Source organism: Cuculus canorus, chromosome 16 (genome assembly GCF_017976375.1).
Source record: "Cuculus canorus isolate bCucCan1 chromosome 16, bCucCan1.pri, whole genome shotgun sequence".
Classification (NCBI taxonomy): domain Eukaryota; kingdom Metazoa; phylum Chordata; class Aves; order Cuculiformes; family Cuculidae; genus Cuculus; species Cuculus canorus.
Genome location: NC_071416.1, coordinates 9,794,419 through 9,812,688, shown reverse-complemented (window position 1 = coordinate 9,812,688; position 18,270 = coordinate 9,794,419). Strand labels below are relative to the sequence as shown.

The window sequence follows — 18,270 nt, the reverse complement described above, 5'->3', positions numbered from 1 at the left end:
GTGCCACCGTATCCACTAGAGACATGGAGAAAGCACCTCCGGCTGGGGCGTCTCACATTTTCTCTCTCTCCTCCTGGTCCATGTGTCACTTGTTAGCAAGAGAAGCATGTTTTAGTTAAAAGGGAGGTAGGTGAGAAGATCTGCACACCACAGGAACACACAGAGCTCATGCTACCCACCACAGCAACGCTTCCGAGTTGCCAGGTGCAGCAGGGGACCCAGCGGTACCTGCAGCTGCTTCCCATCACCCCTCCCAGTAAAGCCCAGAGAAACACCACACTAACTCCAAGTGCCGGCTCCCCCATCCAAAGGGAAGGCCAATTTGCTATTCCTGGTAGCACAGATAACATTCAAGCACTTGGGAAGAGTAGGGATCTCATGCCTCTGGCCAGGACATCACCAAAACCCCACAACACGAGGAGGGCAGCGGCACACAACAGTGGGTGGGAGCGGACACAGAAACACACACACAGCACGACACACACGCACAGAGACAATGATGACTGCTCTGAACAGCCTCAGTATGAACAGGTAGGAAGAGGGTGATAATAGATGGATGCTGGAATGGGATGGAGACTTAAATGAGTCTCCATGCTGTGTTGGAGTTCCTACGAGGAGCCAGTATTAGCCCAACCATAACTTTATGTCTCCAGCCTAAGCTATTTTTTCATAACTAAGAACATTTATGAAAATTATAACATGTTTTATTATAAGAAATGGGATAGAAATTACGCATTCTTATTTCACCCTCAGCAGTGGAAAAATGCCTGATTGTCACAATAAGCTGTTGCTCAGGAGAATTGGAAAATACATTCAATAATATTATACTCGTAATTCATTGATGCAATTTGCTGTAAATCACCCACACAAAATAGTAAGCGTGATTTACTAAGGCTATAAAACTGTGAAACCTGGAACCAGGTTTGGAAATTAGGCACTAAACCACATCAGCTCTAAGGGCATTAATGTATTTAATGATAATTTAAACTGCTCTAAGAACAGAGCTTGGTCCACAGTCTTGAAATGCAAACCATTTATTCCCATCTTAAAATATTGACTTTACTACACCTTCAGATACCCACCTCATATAAAATATGCCTGCAAGTTGAAAATCTACTCTTTCCTGCAGAACCTGAGATAATATTGTTCATAATCAATCTTACCCAGCCGTATACAGGTCTTTTCATCTGATTTCATCCCTTAAAGCTAAGTTTATGACTGAGTAACTGGGGCTAATAACTGCTTGGCTTTAGGTCAGTCCTAAAGAAGAGTCCTGCTGAGATGGGACATCCCTTTCACTACAACCAGATTGGATTACTAGAAGAAACAAATGTTCGGTTTAGCTTTCCAGATCTTTCTCTCCTCCAGACATTGCCCTCAAAAGGACTCGATGACCCAGTGGGTCCCTTCCAACCTAGTGATTCTATGATTCTCTGAAAAGTAGGAATGGCAGGGCTGCAACTGTGATTCTATTCTGTGCTACCACTGACGTGTCCTATGGCGTCACCACACCAGCAAATTCAGCAAACCTAGTATTAACTGGTGGGCACAGCTCCTACAGCATGAAGCAAGAGAATGGACACACTGAAGGATGAGAAAAAAGGGCTGGAGAAAAGGGCAGAAGCAGAGTGAAGGCAGAGGAAAAAATCGAAGCATGAATGGGGAAGTTTTCTTGTTAAGCATTGTATGAATTGGAGGAGGTAGGTAAGACCATCAAGAAATCATCCTTAAAAAAAGCAAGCTTATCAAGCGCTCTCCCATTCTCCTTCATTAAATTGTCCTTTTGGCAGACAGTTCCCCAACGCTTGTGAGTACCAATAGCTAAAACGTTCATGGAGGTGCATGGAGTTAGGCTGCAGCCAGCGGGGGGGCAGTCTGGTTTGGGCTTTCGCTCATTTCTTTGAAAAAAACTGATTTTCAGCGGTTTCTTTCTTTCTCTTTTTTAATTAAAGGATTTCTGTTACAGTCCCAAACGAAGAACAAGGAGTGACATGACACACAGTTTCAGAGCCACATGCACTTCATACCTGGAGGCACCGTACGTTTGCGTTTGCGTGCTTTTCAAGTGTTTTCACCAAAGAAAACCAAAGGGATAAGAGAAAGAAAAACAGGGGAGAAAGGTGGGGTGGAGGAAAGGGGAGAAGAAACAGAATAAAGAAAATTAGCATGTGAACGAAGTGTATCTGCAGGAGCAGATGCTGTGACCAGGCTTATAGGTGAGCACAGGAGCGTGGGCTGAGCTTGCTCCCACTGCAGCCGGCTCAGAAACCGCTGCCTGCCCAGGTCACCCTTGGGGGACAGACTGCTGGCACCCTGCTCCAAAAGCAAATGGGCTCTAGGAAGTGGGGAAAAAATGTGGCGGCTTCTGAGAGACCTTTCGTGAGACATTCACAGCCCTCAGTCCCATCAGGCAGGGACTCTCAGACTGGGCTGCTGACCTGGGCGTGATGGCTCCTTTTCAACAGCAATATATGAACGTAGATGAGATTAAAGCTTTGTTCTCACAAGTGTCAATAAAGAGCAGATGTTTTTTCAGCACATCAGTGGCTGATGCGTAACAGATTACAACATCTAGGCACACAGAGCTCTGCATGCATTACGAGCCCAAACCATACCTGTGCGCATGGGAGCCCTGAGCGGCTTCCAAATTCGGTTCTACAACATTTTGAATTTCAAGGTGACATCTGAGATACTCACAGAAGCCACCATATTTTCCCCCAAACGAGTGAGACTAGCTCTGCTGCAGCAATCTGAGTGATGTTCAGCAGAGACGTGAACTCCTCCAAGGCATGTGGAACAATTTCCTCATATCAAGCAGCCCGTCTTTTTGGAGATGTCTTAGGAAGACAGGCAAGCTCAAGACACAGGGCTCCTGCTATGAGGAATAAGCAGCCCAATGTTGAGCAGAAAGGATGCCAAGGTAGCAGTGACTGCAGCTCACCCCCAGGCACCCAGGAGGCAGACCGAGATACTATATTCCTCCAACCCGCTCCCTAACCGCCTTGGGCGTTTCAGCCACATGACAGCAGCCGTCACTGGGCTTGAGGCACTGCTAAGGCTGCACCAGTACAGGGCCGCCAGCGCCTGCCAGCTGGCTTAGGGAAGTGGGTAGACAAGGATAGATGGACAGTGTGAGTGATGGAAGCTGCAGCCAGGACACAGTTACCCCCTTTTTTCATCTTATTCTTCCTATTATTAATTTATCTGACTGCATCCAAAGTACATTCCAAAGATATTCACTGTTTTCTTGGTAAAAAGATCCAATTTAACTAACAGATTAATCCATCGGTACCCTCACAGCTCAGTCTCCCAGGTGACGTTCACTTCACTTGCACACAGAGAGACTGGGATTTAAGGGTGAAGCTGGAAGAACAGAAATCTGTGCCCAAAGAAGCCCAGGGTGACGCTGCTGCTTGGAGCCGGTGTTGGGAGCAGCAGCCAGCAAAACTGCTATGACCCTGCTACAATTTTGTCCTGGCTTTTGATTCAAGAGAGCTGGGTTCTTCACCAAACTACATTTTCGCTCTTTCTCCTTCCCAAATGTTTTATTTACCTTCTTCTGCAACGCTTCGTTTTAGCTTTCTTCCTGTGCACCAGCTCCAAAGGAAATACAGGTTTTAAGAAGAGGATTAAGGTAATTACCCCGGTACATCCTCATGCAAAAGGGTGTCACTGTATGCCTGGCTGCATGGTAAGTTCAGTCTTTCAAAGAGCGGTAAAACCCAGCAAAGTCCACTGAAATCAGGCCCTGGCTTTCTGTGTTTTGCAGTGGACTTTGGACCAGGCTTTGGTCCTCATCCTCCCCAGTAGCTGATCTCAGCCAGCGTTATAAGTGTACAGCGAGGTCAAATACTGGGAGGGACAGTTTTGATGGGTGAGTTTAATGCTATTGGAAACCAGTTTTGTTAGGTCGTTGGTTGGGTTTTTTTAAGGCAAAAATCTTGAAGTCAGTTCATAAATCTCTAGGGGGAAAGCAATCGATCGGGTACACACCAGGAATGAATCCAATGAAAAAACTTACTGACCAAGACAACGTGACTTCCAACAGGTTTTTAAGATGGTTTAACAGGCTGGCTGTTGCGTTTCAAACACAGGCTAATGCTTACCCTAGGAAACATATCCGGATTGTCTGCCCGAGGGCTAAAAGGCACCAGTAACATCAAAAACCACAAAGGGATTTACGACTGCAGTGGCACAACCGGGTGCTGGACCACAGTCCTGCTTGGGAGCAGGGAGATGGAGCACAGGGAGCCCCATCACAAGCAACAAAACCCTGAGAAGTTATGGGAATATCAAACCAACACAGCTGACACCTGAAGAAACCCAAAGAGGTCTGGCGAGCCCCTAAAAACACACCAGAAAGGAATGCACGGCCCTGCCTGGGATGCAGTGCGGTGCGAAGTGGAAAATGAACATCAACGTCTTGCATATTAACTTCTAGGGAAACGTCCTTGATGGCACCAATCCAAGGGTGACATGGGGGATGCAGCACTTCCCATGTCCTCAAGGGCAGTGAGGCATGGCAGGGGATTCTGTCCCCCTTCTCCATGAAGGTCCAAATCCCAAGAGGCTGTGAATTCCCACAGCACTGCTCTAACCTGTGTTATTTCAGCTAAAAGAGTTACCTCTCCTTAAAGCAAGCCAGATGGATGCTGCTAAAACACAGGAGTGCTTTATCAGCATCAGCCTTCCCAGCTCCGCCACCCTTCCCTACTCACGTCAACAGATCATGATGGCTAAATGAAATGTAAAAATGCTCACTGAATCCTGATTTGTTTTTCCTCCTCTTAGAGAAAAAAAAACAGAAAGGGAAGGGGGACCAGGGGTAAATGCACCTGGGAAGAGTGCTGGGCCAGTCAAGGGAGGAAAAGAAGTTTGCTGAAAGGCAGAAGGACCATTAGAAACCAGCTGGAGCAGCAAGGAGAGCCCAGGAGAGGGCGCGAGGAGGGTGGCATTTACCTACAATCCAAGGCAGCTCAGGAGAGAGGTCTTCACACCCAGGCACGGCAACTGTCACAACACAATGCAACTACCAGCGGACGTGAAGAAATAAAGGTGAAATGAAGAGCACGTACACATACAGACACAAAAAGAAAAAAATAATCAACAGGGAAATTAAAATCAAGTGAAAAAAGAAATACATAAAAAAAATACAAAGGAAAAAAAAACCTCCAAAAGAAAAAGCACTGACCAGCTCTTAAGAACTCTTGACACCAACTTTTTCAACTTAAAAAAAGTAAATTAAACAAACAAACAAACAAAACTATATATCTAGATAACAAAAATAAATATGGAGATAGTGGCATCACAATGGCAGCAGTGGCAGAAGGAAGTGGAGCAGGAGGTACCTGTACATGGGGACAGTGACGGTGCGTTCGTAGTACTGCCAGGTGGAGTGCAGGTCTGTTCGAGACAGGTTGGTGGCATAAAATCTCCAAGCCGCCTGTGGAGGAGACACAGAGGGATGGTGGATCCAGGCATGGTCCCGAGCACTACCCTGGGTGTTACAACCCCCAGCCTACACTGAGTCATAAGAACCACAGAAAGGTTTGGGTTGGAAGGGACCTCAAAGCCCATCCAGTTCCGCCCTCTGCCATGGGCAGGGACACCTCCCACTGGATCCGGTTGTTCCAAGCCCCATCCAGCCTGGCCTGGAACACCTTCAGGGATGGGGCAGCCACCACTGCTCTGGGCAGCCTGGGCCAGGGCCTCCCCACCCTCACAGGGAAACATTTCTGCCTAAGATCTCATCTCAATCTCTCCTCTTTCAGCTGAAAAACATTCCCCCTCATCCTATCCCTGCCCTGCCTGATCAAGAGTCCCTCCTCAGCTTCCCTGGAGCCCCTTTCAGCACTGGAAGCTGCTCTAAAGTCTCCCCACAGCCTTCTCTTCTCCAGACTGAACAACCCCAACTCTCTCGGCCTGTGCTCCCTCTGTCTTCTGTGAGACAGTTCATATATTCTGCCTTTTCCTTGATTTGATATGTGACGGATTTGAGGTGCTACCATGATACTCCCGATCACGTCAGCCCAGCTAAAAATTCTGTGGGTACCAGGCACTCGCTGTCAGGGTGAGGTCAGGTATCAAACGGGTGTTGTTGCCCATTAGGGAGCTAAAATAGTTGGAGAGAGTGTCACAGGGGAATGTAAAATGACTCTAATTTCAAATCACCAAGGCCAGCCTTCTGTGCAGACATCTGTTATTGTGAAGAAAATGCTCCCAAATGTAACTTTATATCAGTATAAATATTCTCTTTGGGGGAAAAAAAAAAAGTTTGGTTAAAACAGGCTGTCCTAATGCATTTGCGCTGGGCTGGATTTTGTTCTTTTTCTCCCCCAGATTGCCTACCACATATGCTATTTTCCCATGGCTGATTTCCTGGCATTTACTCCCAGACAAGACCAGTCACCAGCTGCTGTCTCACACCCGACACACATGGCTCCAATTTTTCACCTGCCCATCTCCTCCGCAACTTCTAAAAGTCTATTAAACCCCCCAAAAATCAGACCCACGTAACCCCAAGGCTCCTTGGATGTGGCTCCACACCTGAATCAAGCCCGCTGCTGGGTTTCGCCTCTTCTCAAAGTGTTTTTGTCGATGTTGCTCTTGAACTTTCAGAGCAAACCCCGAACCCAAGATGCCCTGGGGAAGAGAAGGAATGTTTGCACTTAGCAAGGTATTAGCTACGTTTTCACTAAGAATTTGCAGTCAATTTTCCCTCCAACAATTTGTCCTGGCTCGCTTTTTGCTTGAAATGTACAGGGGAAGGAAGGGGAAGCCTTCATCCAAAGCAGCCCTGGCAGACACGCTCCCAGGGACGAGGCAGGAGCAAGGAGAGGGGTTTTCCAGCACTGACTGGAATTGCTGCTTTTACCAAAATACCTCCAGCCAGCTGATAAAATACAAAATAACCACACCATGCTGCGTTCCACAATTTCTTCCCACTGGGGAACATCAGATCCATGCACCACACTGAAATGCCCTGCAAGAGGGACAGGAGTAACTCGCTGAGTTGGAGTAATCACCTCTATGAACAGCCCTTTGCAGGCAAGGAAAGGGTTCTACTTCAATAAATTTCTGTAGTACCAAATCTAGAGTTTCCATTCCATTCACCCATACACACGGTGCCAGCGTATTGGCTGTTTGGACATGATTTCCACTCTTCCCCCCATTTTTTTTGACTCAAAAGCTATGGAGCTGTTGCAGTCAGGAGGTCTCTAGATGCATCCTGCTGCTGGATACAGCTGTTGTGTTGCCACCAGCTCCAGGGCCCAAGGACAAAGCACAGCAGAACTCAACCCCGCTCCCAGGGAGACGCTGCAGCCTCAGCTTACGGCAGGAAGGGCGAAGAAGGAGACACCGATGAGTGTGAACGTAGCTGCCAGCAGCCGCCCGTTCCAGGTCTGTGGGTACTTGTCCCCGTAGCCGATGGTGGTGAGAGTAATCTGCAAGGAGGAGATGACCGCACAGCCCTGGGTCAGACAGCCTCGAAACAAAAACATCACAGCCATAACTCCCACAACACCGCAGTGGGATGGGGGGACCAAGTTGAGGTGCAACTCAGGCACCTGGGAGGATGCCAGTTGAATGGAAAGGCACCTCCATGGGAAGCGGTGATGCTCTGGCACCCAGGACAGCTCTGCCACCCTTCCTGCTCGACACACTGAGTTTTCACGCCAGTTGGGATCATTTTCTTGCCTTTAGCTGACACAGAGAGAGATGCCATCTGGTGCAGAGGCTTGTGGCAGCTCGGAGCCTCCCCCGGGAGATGGGGTATTGCCTTCGGCAGGGGAAGCAAACTGTCACAGTTACCCCAAACTGCCTTTTGGCATCTTGCTAAAGAACGCATGGCTGTTTTCATGCAAGAAGATCTCATCTTGTTTATTCCTAACGTTCCCAGCAGTGATTGTTAGAATTATAGAAAGGTTTGGGTTGGAAGGGATCTCAAAACCCATCCAGTTCCACCCCCTGCCATGGACAGGGACACCTCCCACTGGATCCGGTTGTTCCAAGCCCCATCCAACCTGGCCTTGAACACCTCCAGGGATTGGGCAGCCACCACTGCTCTGGGCCAGGGCCTCCCCACCCTCACAGCAAAAAAGTTTCTTCTGAAGATCTCATCTCAATCTCCCCTCTTTCAGCTGAAAAACATTCCCCCTCATCCTATCCCTGCCCTCCCTGATCAAGAGCCTCTCCCCAGCCTTCCTGGAGGTTTATTCCGGGAACCCCTTTCAGCACTGGAAGCTGCTCTAAGGTCTCCCCACAGCCTTCTCTTCTCCAGGCTGAACAATCCCAACTCTCTCAGCCTGGTCTCCCTTCCTATTTAAAACCAGCATATTAGTAGGTCGCCCAGATCAATTACAGCTGCTTCATACAATCTAACTGAGGGATGTTTTCTCCCCTCCTCGTTATTATTGCAATGCTCCAAGAGAGCATTGGCGAGCTGCTGCCTGTGTTTTGGGGAAGGAGCTGAGAAATTTGTAGGAGACAAAGTAACTCCTGAACTCCAAACTGCAGGAAAAGAGGCATTTTCCCACTAGCAGGAAATGCTGAGTATCCGCAGGATCTGAAAAGCCTGGGATTGGCAAGGCAAAGCAGTGAGAGATGGTCTGATGAGGAACATCTTCTTCAAGACATTTGCTCAGTGGACCCTAATGGTTCCTGGGCCAAGCAGAAAGTTGTCCCTGTCCCACAGCCTCCACAGACAGGGATGGCCCCAGGGATGGGAGCTGACACCGTGCTGATGTGGCCTTGGAAACCTCCTGCATCCAACTTAGAATAAAATCACTTTTACGCAAATGGAAGCACGATCCCAAAGCGCTTTTTAGTTGGACCCACTAAAAGCCCTGTCAATTAGATGCCATTTTGACAAAGCGAGAGAAAATGCATCTATGTGGCAATTCCTCACTGAAACACAAAGTCAAAGCAACGCTTTCTCCACGAGCACTGCAAAGTTGGTTTATAATTCTTTTATACTTTACACAGAAAACTACAAGGGTTGGTTCCACTTGGATCAAACCAAGGGATGAGTTTCTGAACCTGGAATCTGATTTACTTTGCCCATCTCTTAACATCTCTCTGTACTGCACCCAGGAGCCAGACAATGAGAAAACCTATTTATTTATTTAATGAAGCTCAGGTTTTACTCTGAACCCCTCAGCGGCAAAACAGCCTGGTGCACCTCCACATCCTAAACCAGGGAAGGGAGTAGTGATGCTCTGCCAACAGCTCTCACAGCCTAGCAAGCAGGAGGGATAAATCTGCACATGGTTCGCCCAAGACTGAGCTCTAATCTTGGCTGTCACTTTTTCCTCATTGTTTATTTTCTAGTTATGTCAAATTGGGCTTTGTTTTTACTTTCTGTCACAACCAAGGGGCCTTGAAAAGCAATTTATTGCTTCTTTGCCTTTGTTGGAACAGAGGAGCTGCTTGATCAGCCGATTCCTCCCCAAGCCTGTTACTGGGATTTGATCAGATCTGGGATTTTCATTACATGCTTTGTAATCAAGGCCAAACCAGCGCTACGGCGTTGGAGCAGAAGAACAATAATGCAAGAAGATTAGAACGTCATTAATTCCCTCTTTGTTAATCGGGTAATCCAATAATTTACATGTACACGTGCATGCAGAGCAAACTAAAAGTATTGCCCTTTCCTCTTTTGTCAGCAAAGCTGTGAAAGGGGAGCGCTTTCAGCACTAAAGTCTTTCTGGTACTTAGACCCTATTAATTTTAGAACATTTATTCCAGCGTGTTTAAGAGCACGCTGCCCAAGCACAATTTTATATAACAAAAAGGCAGCAATACTTGTCAAAAGTCCAGAGGAGCCCACGGAGATGTTCTGAGGGCTGGAGCACCTCCCATACGAGGACAGGCTGAGAGAGTTGGGATTGTTCAGTCTGGAGAAGAGAAGGCTGTAGGGAGACCTTAGAGCAGCTTCCAGCACTGAAAGGGGTTCCTGGAATAAACCTCCAGGAAGGCTGGGGAGAGCCTCTTGATCAGGGAGGGCAGGGATAGGATGAGGGGGAATGTTTTTCAGCTGAAAGAGGGGAGATTGAGATGAGATCTTCAGAAGAAACTTTTTTCCTGTGAGGGTGAGGAGGCCCTGGCCCAGGTTGCCCAGAGCAGTGGTGGCTGCCCCATCCCTGGAGGTGTTCCAGGCCAGGCTGAATGGGGCTTGGAGCAACCGGATCCAGTGGGAGGTGTCCCTGCCCATGGCAGGGGGCGGGACTGGATGGGCTTTGAGGTCCCTTCCGACCCAAATGGTTCTGTGATTCTATGAAAACAATGACCAAAGCACCCCATAGCATGGCGTCTATACTGTTGCAACAGAGCTAGATCCCAACAAGTTCCCATTTCCCTTGCAGCTCCAGATAATTCAAGAAATGTGATCCCTTAACATTTTCTACGAGGTTTATTTAAGAAAAAGAGCTATATGGAGTAGCTTGAAGCCATTTAATAAAAATGTTAACTAAGCACTCCATAAGTCGATTCCTCACATAAGTGATAGAACATGGAGGATTAATGGACATTTTATTTTAATAACCAGTAGCTGTTCTAGGAAAATCACTTACCAGACCCCACCAGAGTGCATCTGCGTACGTATCAAAGTGCTCATTTTCTCCTTTCTCAGCCAAGTAGACCAGGAAAGAGGCCAGAATGAGGCACAGGAAGCCAATATACCAGGCAGTAATCAGCTCCTGCAAGATCATTAACGGATAGAAGAGAATTGTTGCAGTCCTGGTGCACATCTCCAAAAGCTGAGTTACTTGTGGCTGGATCTGAACTTTCCCTGCCTTTGTTTAAGCTTTGGACCTTCGTTTGGAGATCAGTAATGCAACTTTCTGAGATGGAAACATGTACTGGCGGTGGCCCTGAAAGGCACATGGGGCAGTCCCCTTCCTGAAGATCCCATCATTGAAACACATACAGTAAATGGAAAAGGAATTGGCACCAGTATTTCAAAATGTGGAACTGCGACTAAAAAGAAAAAACACCTCATTTCCCCAACTCACACAGGGAAGTGGAATTAAACCTGAAATGGGAACACCAAATCCCTGATGGATCTGCTTAGAGCAGGTCCCTTCCACTAACTGGGGAGAAGCTACAAAGCTGGGGTCTGGGTACAACAGCTCAGTTTCAAGGATGTTTTTAATTCAGAATTCACAGGGGGGGATTATTTTTGGATGAAGCGAATACAAGGGTTGCAAATCCCCTATGATTTTTGCACTGTTCTGGATAAGCTGGCTAAGCTTTTCGGGGGAAAAAGTGCAGGAACCAGGAGAAATGTAAAATTCACAAATTCAGCAGCAGGAAACAAAAAAAAGATCAGCAAACTCTTCCCAAAGCCAAGAAAAGCCAAGGAGCCTTACACTAGGGATCAGTTCTGTGATTGGTCTGTGATCTCACGTTGGGAAGAGGAACTCAGCACAATAATTGTGTCTGCGAGAGGCTGCTGCTCACAGGATGAGCTTTCAGAAACGCATCCGCTTTGAAGCGTGCATCCTTGTCAAAAAGCTCACAACACCACCTGTGCCTAAAGAGGCTGCTGGCTAATTGCTAACTCTTTGAAATGAGCTGTATCAGTGTGCAGGTGGTCTCTGTTCAAGATATTCTCTGCAAACATCTAAAAATCCCTCCCTTCTCTCCTTTACCAGTTGAGGAGCTCCATCAGACTTCATGATTCCGACTTTGCACTGCTCCCTGTGTTACCTACAGCATCTTTCCAATCTTCTCCAGGCCTGGTACATGTTTGGGGTGAAGAACTGAACCAAAGCAGTGTCTCTGGTGGGGGAAACACGAAGAACAACTCAACGTCCTTGCTTCAGACTGACTTACCTTACTGTGTGCGTAGACCACAGAGCCCAGGAGCTTCCAGGTGCCGCCCCGCCGGTCCATGCGGATCATGCGCAGGATCTGCAGGAACCTCAAGCTCCTGAGTGCTGAGGTGGCAAAGACATTCCCTTGGGATCCTGCCGCCAGCACAGCGATGGATGCGATCAGCACCATGATGTCTGCACAAACAGAGAGCATTGAGAGCTGAAGAAATGGTGGTGGACCACTCCCAAACGGGATGGCACTCCTACTGCTGCTGGCAGAAGGCTGTGTGTGAAAGGGATCTTGTTATCAGTTTTATCATTTGCTGGAAGGACATAGCATAAACCTCAACCTGGATGAAAGGAACCACTACACGCTTCATAGAAACATCCCAGTTTCCTCCTCCACACTCATCGGGCCCACAGAAACTGTGTCAAATACTGCAAAGCCTGAATTCTGATGCGATTCAGTGTTAACACTGCTAAACTGGATTAAGACCTTACAAAATGCATGCCCTTTTTTAATCAGCTCTGAGCCAGAGCTATCTAGAGGTGTGAATTCCCCCATCTAAACTGGGAATGAAAATCTAGAGGTCTCCTACAGCAATCCTAGGGTGCTCCCAGGCAAAGAAAGGCCAAAAAAAAAAAAAAAGGCTTGCTCTATATCTCTCTAATTCAAAGATCCTGTAAACCTCCCTCTTCTCTAGTTTTCTATGCAAATTTTATAAGAGTGCTTTTCTGTGGGATAAACTAAAATCCTGCATATGACCATTTCCAGATCTCGGACATTTGAAAGCAGGCTCCGTAGCGAATGGCATGGCCTTTCTTACCCCGTTAAAAATAACCACTGCACACAGATGGCCCCTTTCACAGGGGGATCACCAAGTGCTTCACAAACAAGAATTAATTAAGTCTCAGAACTCCCCTGTGAGGCAGCTCATCAGCACCAGGGAAGGCAAAGTGAGACACAGAGTTTCAATGACTTGTGAGTGCTTCGGTGTCAAGGTTGGACACAGGATCCCAGCTTCTTCCAGTTAAATCCCCTTTCTATGGCTGTGGACAGCTGTCAGCAATGCCTGGGGTACACAGGTGACTGGAATGGACCTCATGAATAACAAAACCCATATCCATGGATTAGGACTTCTGCCTTTGTGCTTTTTCCCTTCTCAAGGTGACCAGGAAACAGCTGAGGATCAACCTCCAAAATCCATGCAAGAAACCAGAGCACCGTGCAAGTAGGCTCTTGCAATACGGATTTGGAGTTGGGAATTCCCATGCAGGGAGAGGCAGGTCTTACCGATGACGCAGAAAGGCTTGCGGGCAAATTTTAACCTTCCCCTCCAGCCCCGGTATCGGCAGCAGCAGCCGGCAGCCCAGATCCTCACAAAGTATTCAACCCCAAACACCACGATGGTGACGATTTCCTGCAAGGGAGACAATGCTGTCAGTTGAGAAAGCAGCCCTGGGTTTTACCACCCTCAGCCAACACTGAGTCACAAAAAACACAGAATGGTTTGGGTTGAAGAGACCTCAAAGCACACCCAGTCCCACCCCTGCCATGGGCAGAGACACCTCTCTCTGGATCAGGGGCTCCAAGCCCCATCCAACCTGGCCTGGAACACCTCCAGGGATGGGGCAACCACCACTGCTCTGGGCAGCCTGGGCCAGGGCCTCCTCACTCTAACAGCAAAACATTTCTTTCTAATCTTAATCTCCTCTTTTTCAGCTGAAAACCATTCCCCCTCATCCTGTCCCTGCACTCCGTGATCAAGAGCCCCTCCTCAGCTTTCCTGCAGCTCTATTTTAGTAGTAGAAGCTGCTCTAAGGTCTCTTAGGAAGAAGATTTGTAAGGGATCCTTAAATCTTTTGTGTTCAAATTTTTCTTGATACTAATTTCTCCTTTTTTACACTTCCCTTATTTCTTACCTGCAGGGCCCAGCAGTCCCCTTCTCAAAAACAACAGCTTAAAATTCTTGCCCCAGTTAAACCTTTCCAACCTCAGTTTTTGTGTGGTTTTGACTTTGTTTTAATACCTCACTGATGGCTTCATTTGGATGTAATGAAGCCCTAACTCACCAGGATGTAAAGAGCCCCTTCCGAGCTGTTCTGGTACTCATCGATGGTCGAGAAGACAGACAGCACCAGGCAGGAGAAAACAAGTAGAAAACTGTATAACGCAAACATGAAAAACAGAAAAGAGAGAGAGGGAACATCAGTCCTCCGAGCAGGAGTTTCCCACGTTTGCTCAAACTACTCCAGAGAGCATTTTTGTACACAATCACTGTTCTGCTGCTATCACACCATGTAAAAAGAGCAAACAAATTCCTTGGTTTTATAACTGAAGGTTTGTGCATGGAGGGACCCACTGGACTGTTCCCAGTTTGGCCAGTGCCTATTCAGTTCCTCTCCCAGCAGCAATATAACCCCTCATATTATTTCCCCAAGGAACTGTCAGCTCTTACTGCAATTTGCTTCCAACAAGCATGCAAACAAGCAGGGAAATGTTCATTTATTAACGTGGCAGCAGGTGACCAGACTGGCTAACGAACAGGAGCTGAAGAAACCTCCACTGATGCTCTCCTTACGCATTTACATCCACAAAAGGTTACACAGGAACGGGACTGCATTTCCTATCCTTGCCAGAGTAGGACATTTTGGGTGGATTTAATGTTCCTTCTTTAGGCAGGTACTCCAGATTAACTCTTTACTGCCTGGAGAGGCCGGCAACTTCCCAGATTTGCTGTAGCATCACTAGGAGGAAGGATGTTCTTCTGTAGTGAGACATAGGACACAGCAGAGGTTTGATCCAGGCTAAGGGACGTGATCTTGGTGCTATTAGTACCTTAGGATGAAGCCAAAGCACCCTGCCATCAAGGAGAGAGCTGCGCTGGCCTCTTCATCCCAGTCCCGCAAGGACATGCAGGAGACGCATCCTGCCAGGAGCAGGGGCTTTGATATCAGCTCACTCGGCCTCTTTCATTTGCCTTGAAAATGACAGAAGATTCTCAAAAGCCCCCTACAGTATGCATCCAAGTCTCTTTTACATCTGCTTCTATGTCCCCAAAGCAGCCTCAGAAGTGCCATTCCACCCCATCATCCACAGGCCATTCCCACCAAAACTGCCCCCTCTCTGCTTTTCATGAATGCTGGGTGCACTAATGCAAATCAAAAGGCACAAAATGATTAAGTCTTCTGACAGTCGATGCCCGGGTCTACAGCTACAGAGGTGTCCTAGCACCTGCACATGGATGGAGAAGGTTTCCACCAGCCCGCATCACCCACTGCTTGTTCAAACAAAAGGAAGGAAATTAATTTACTAAGAGATCGATTTACTGATACAATAAAGTAGGTTGGTGCAGGGAGAAACTAAAAGCTGCATTCTTTAAAAACATTAAATAATTCATCTGTCTGGCTCTGTCTCGCATTCCTACAAACTGCACATTGAATATTTATATGGTATGGTTCAGCTGGTGGGTGCAGTTCTTTTTCAAACAAACAAAAAAAAAAGGAGTTTCGCACCACTGGGTTGTGCTTGTGGCTTTGCAATGACCATTAATGTCACAGTAACAAGTAAAAATGGGGGGATTTGCAGTACTTGTTTGAACCACGGGCTGAAACGCCCCTGCGTGCTGGAGGTAAGGGACCTTCAGAGCCATCTCAGCCATGGCTGAGCTCTGTCAGCAGGAAGAAGCATTCCGTGCAGACCAGATAAGGACACCTGCCTAATTTCTCATTGAAAATTTCTTCTTCTTAAACCACATCTGGTACCTGGAGACTTGAAACAACCTCAAGAAAGCACCCTTTGCAATCCCATTCATGATGTCCCTTTATAGCTTCTCTGGGTCTCACTTACAATGTTCTTCTTCCCACTTTGGGCTTTTACAAACTCTTGCCACAAACAAGCCTACCATCACCTGCCATGCAGCCAAAAGGCCTTCATCTACCCCTACATTCTCCGAGCTGCCTGGGCCACGCCTGGGACCTGGGGATGAGACCCTGCTCTGCCCACACCATGGTAGGGGAGAGCAGAGCTCCACACTGCTGGAAGGAAGGAGCTGCAACTGGGTCAGGCAGCTCTGCTCCTGGGGGGGCCCCAGATATTGCTGCAAACTTCTGTGTTGGAGTGAGAAACAAATGAATAATCAACAAAGAGGAAAGAGAATATGAAAACAAACAAAAAAAAAAAAGGAAAAGAATCAGTGGGGAAAGAAAACCCTACAGTTTCTGATGAAAGAAGTAGATTGTAAGTTGTATTTTTATGATCAAATATCACAGTAAAATGCCTGGGGAGATGCTGAAAGCAAAGTGCCAGACTTGCACACCGTGTTGGGGAAGGAGATGACCTTAGATGGATCCACAATGAAGCCATGGTTAGAGGATGAGCCCTGACAGGGACAAAGGCCATGAGAAAGAGGATTGCTGTACGTTAAATTTCTCACTAGACAGGTACTGATGGGGCAGAAGAAAGAAAGGGAAAAATAATGATATCCTTTTGAATCCCAAAGGTGGATTGCGCAAGCAGCCGTTAAGTGGGGAAAGCCAGGGCAGCTCTGGGTGCTGCTGGGCAGCAGGATGTGTGGTGCTGCTTCTTCCCTTCCCCAGATCATTGCCGCAGCCTCATCCTCAGCCTCTCCATTCCCTCATCTCTCTGGGGCCAACTCAGTGCTGCTGTAATTTCAGCTCTGCACTCCCCAGGGCTCTCATTGCCGGGGAGACCTGATGCTGGCTTGCAGGGCCAGCACTAATTACAGCGCATGGGAGGCAGCGGGGAAGGCACCAGCTTCCTCAATAAAGCATGGGAGCTCCACGGCCAAATCCCACATGGACCAGAAACTCACGCTCTTTCAGTCCCAATGGGGATGTTGAGCCACCAGGCATGGAACGGTCCTGCCACCAAGGGATGCAGGCACTGGTTCATCACAGCTGGTCTGCTTGAGGCTGTAGTCCACGAACCTCTGGGAGGCAGTAAAAGGAGCCTATGAGAACGAAACCTTTCTGCAAGGAAACCGAATTCAGGTGGTTGGGCTCCGTATGGCTCCTGGGAGGCTTTGAAGGAATGCATAGAGGGGTGGAAAGAAGAACGTCGAGAGGTGTGTCCACACCAGAGATGATGAGCTCCCACAGAGGGAGGGCACTGAGGAACACAAAGGCTGACTCTGCTTTAGTTTCACCTAATCTATGCAGACAGCACAGGAAAGGGCTCCTGATGATAATGGATAGCTAGGGATAGGGAAACAGGCCAACAAATAGCATAGAGGTTGGGATGAATCTAATTTTTAAAGCTACATATCTAATAAAGCAAATTACGTCTGCAGTCTGCCTTTGGGTAACGTTAATGTGCAATAAGGAACATTAATTATGTCCCTTTAATGATTTTTACATTTAAGATGCCAATTCTGCTTACAGCTTTGGAGAAGACAATAACCTCCTCCCAAGGAGGCAGGAGCTGCGTCCTACACAATGCATGGCTGGAGTCTTTCCCAAACCCAGGTCAGGATGCAAAGGGCAGCGTGTGGTTTTGCACTGTCTCCTCCATGGAGTGATGGCACAGGGGAAGCTGGCTCCAAACTCCTGGAGCTGCTGGAGAAGGACACCTCATGTTGTTAGCGTAGAGACCAAAACGTTTTCCAACAATGTCACTGCATCTTCTCACCCACCACCCATTCCAAGAGACCCCCAGCACCCTCTGCTGCTCCGGCATCCCCTACGCCCCTTGTTCAAGCTCAGCCAAGACTCAGCTGTGCAAATCTGACTGTTGCTAATACTAATAAATCCAAAGTCCTCCAAAGTCTGGCTTTACATCCAAAGGTTATGTTGACTTAAAACACCTGTGCAAGCTTCTTAATACAATTTATAAATCCCAGCACTAATCTGCATATCCAGATTTCATCCTCATGACAGCAATAGAAAAAGAAATGGCTGAACTCCCCTCAGATAGAAAATACTTAAAATTGCTTGAAATAGGGAAAATTGTCTTTTTCTTCTCTTTCTTTTCTCAGTAAAAGTCTATCATGGAAACATCATAAAGCTTTCAGGTTAATCATCTAATTTGCCTTCCAAAAGAAATCCCCTTGGAATCCACACAACTATTTACATAAGAATTTTCAAGGGCTTAAATGTATTCCTGAAATACTCGTATTCACATATCGTTTTCTGACACGGGGAAAACATTGGGCTTCCTCTGATGGAGCACAACAGAATAATTAGCAACTGGATTCCTGGATGCAATGGAGATGGATACAATACAAGGAGGTGGCACAAGCTTGCAACAAGGCACTCTGCTTGTTAAACGCTTCACTGGCTTTCCATGGAATTGGGAAAGGGAATTAACCATTTGTTTAATTAGAAAGAGCAAAGCTGGAAAAGAAGGAGTATTTTACTACAGGCATTTCAGAGCTGCGCAATGGAAAACAAGCTAAAACATTTAAAACACTTCAAAATTACTTTGGGAATGTAA

General features: G+C 47.3%; 1 protein-coding gene across 13 annotated transcripts in view; it reads right to left on the bottom strand.

The window, feature by feature from the left end:
* The window catches only part of KCNQ2 (potassium voltage-gated channel subfamily Q member 2), a 78,228-nt gene that overhangs the window by 39,619 nt on the left and 20,339 nt on the right, over nt 1-18,270 (bottom strand). For 9 of the 13 annotated variants that reach the window (XM_054081626.1, XM_009562746.2, XM_054081617.1 and 6 more), the window contains exons 2-9: nt 13,890-13,980; nt 13,111-13,237; nt 11,836-12,011; nt 10,572-10,697; nt 7,335-7,445; nt 6,547-6,642; nt 5,349-5,443; nt 2,028-2,057 (exon numbers count right to left, since the gene is read on the bottom strand). In XM_054081626.1, coding sequence (XP_053937601.1) covers nt 2,028-2,057; nt 5,349-5,443; nt 6,547-6,642; nt 7,335-7,445; nt 10,572-10,697; nt 11,836-12,011; nt 13,111-13,237; nt 13,890-13,980 — 852 coding nt within the window. The remainder of the gene's footprint in view (nt 1-2,027; nt 2,058-5,348; nt 5,444-6,546; nt 6,643-7,334; nt 7,446-10,571; nt 10,698-11,835; nt 12,012-13,110; nt 13,238-13,889; nt 13,981-18,270) is intronic. The other 4 variants (XM_054081616.1, XM_054081620.1, XM_054081624.1 and 1 more) reach the window with 2 other exon arrangements.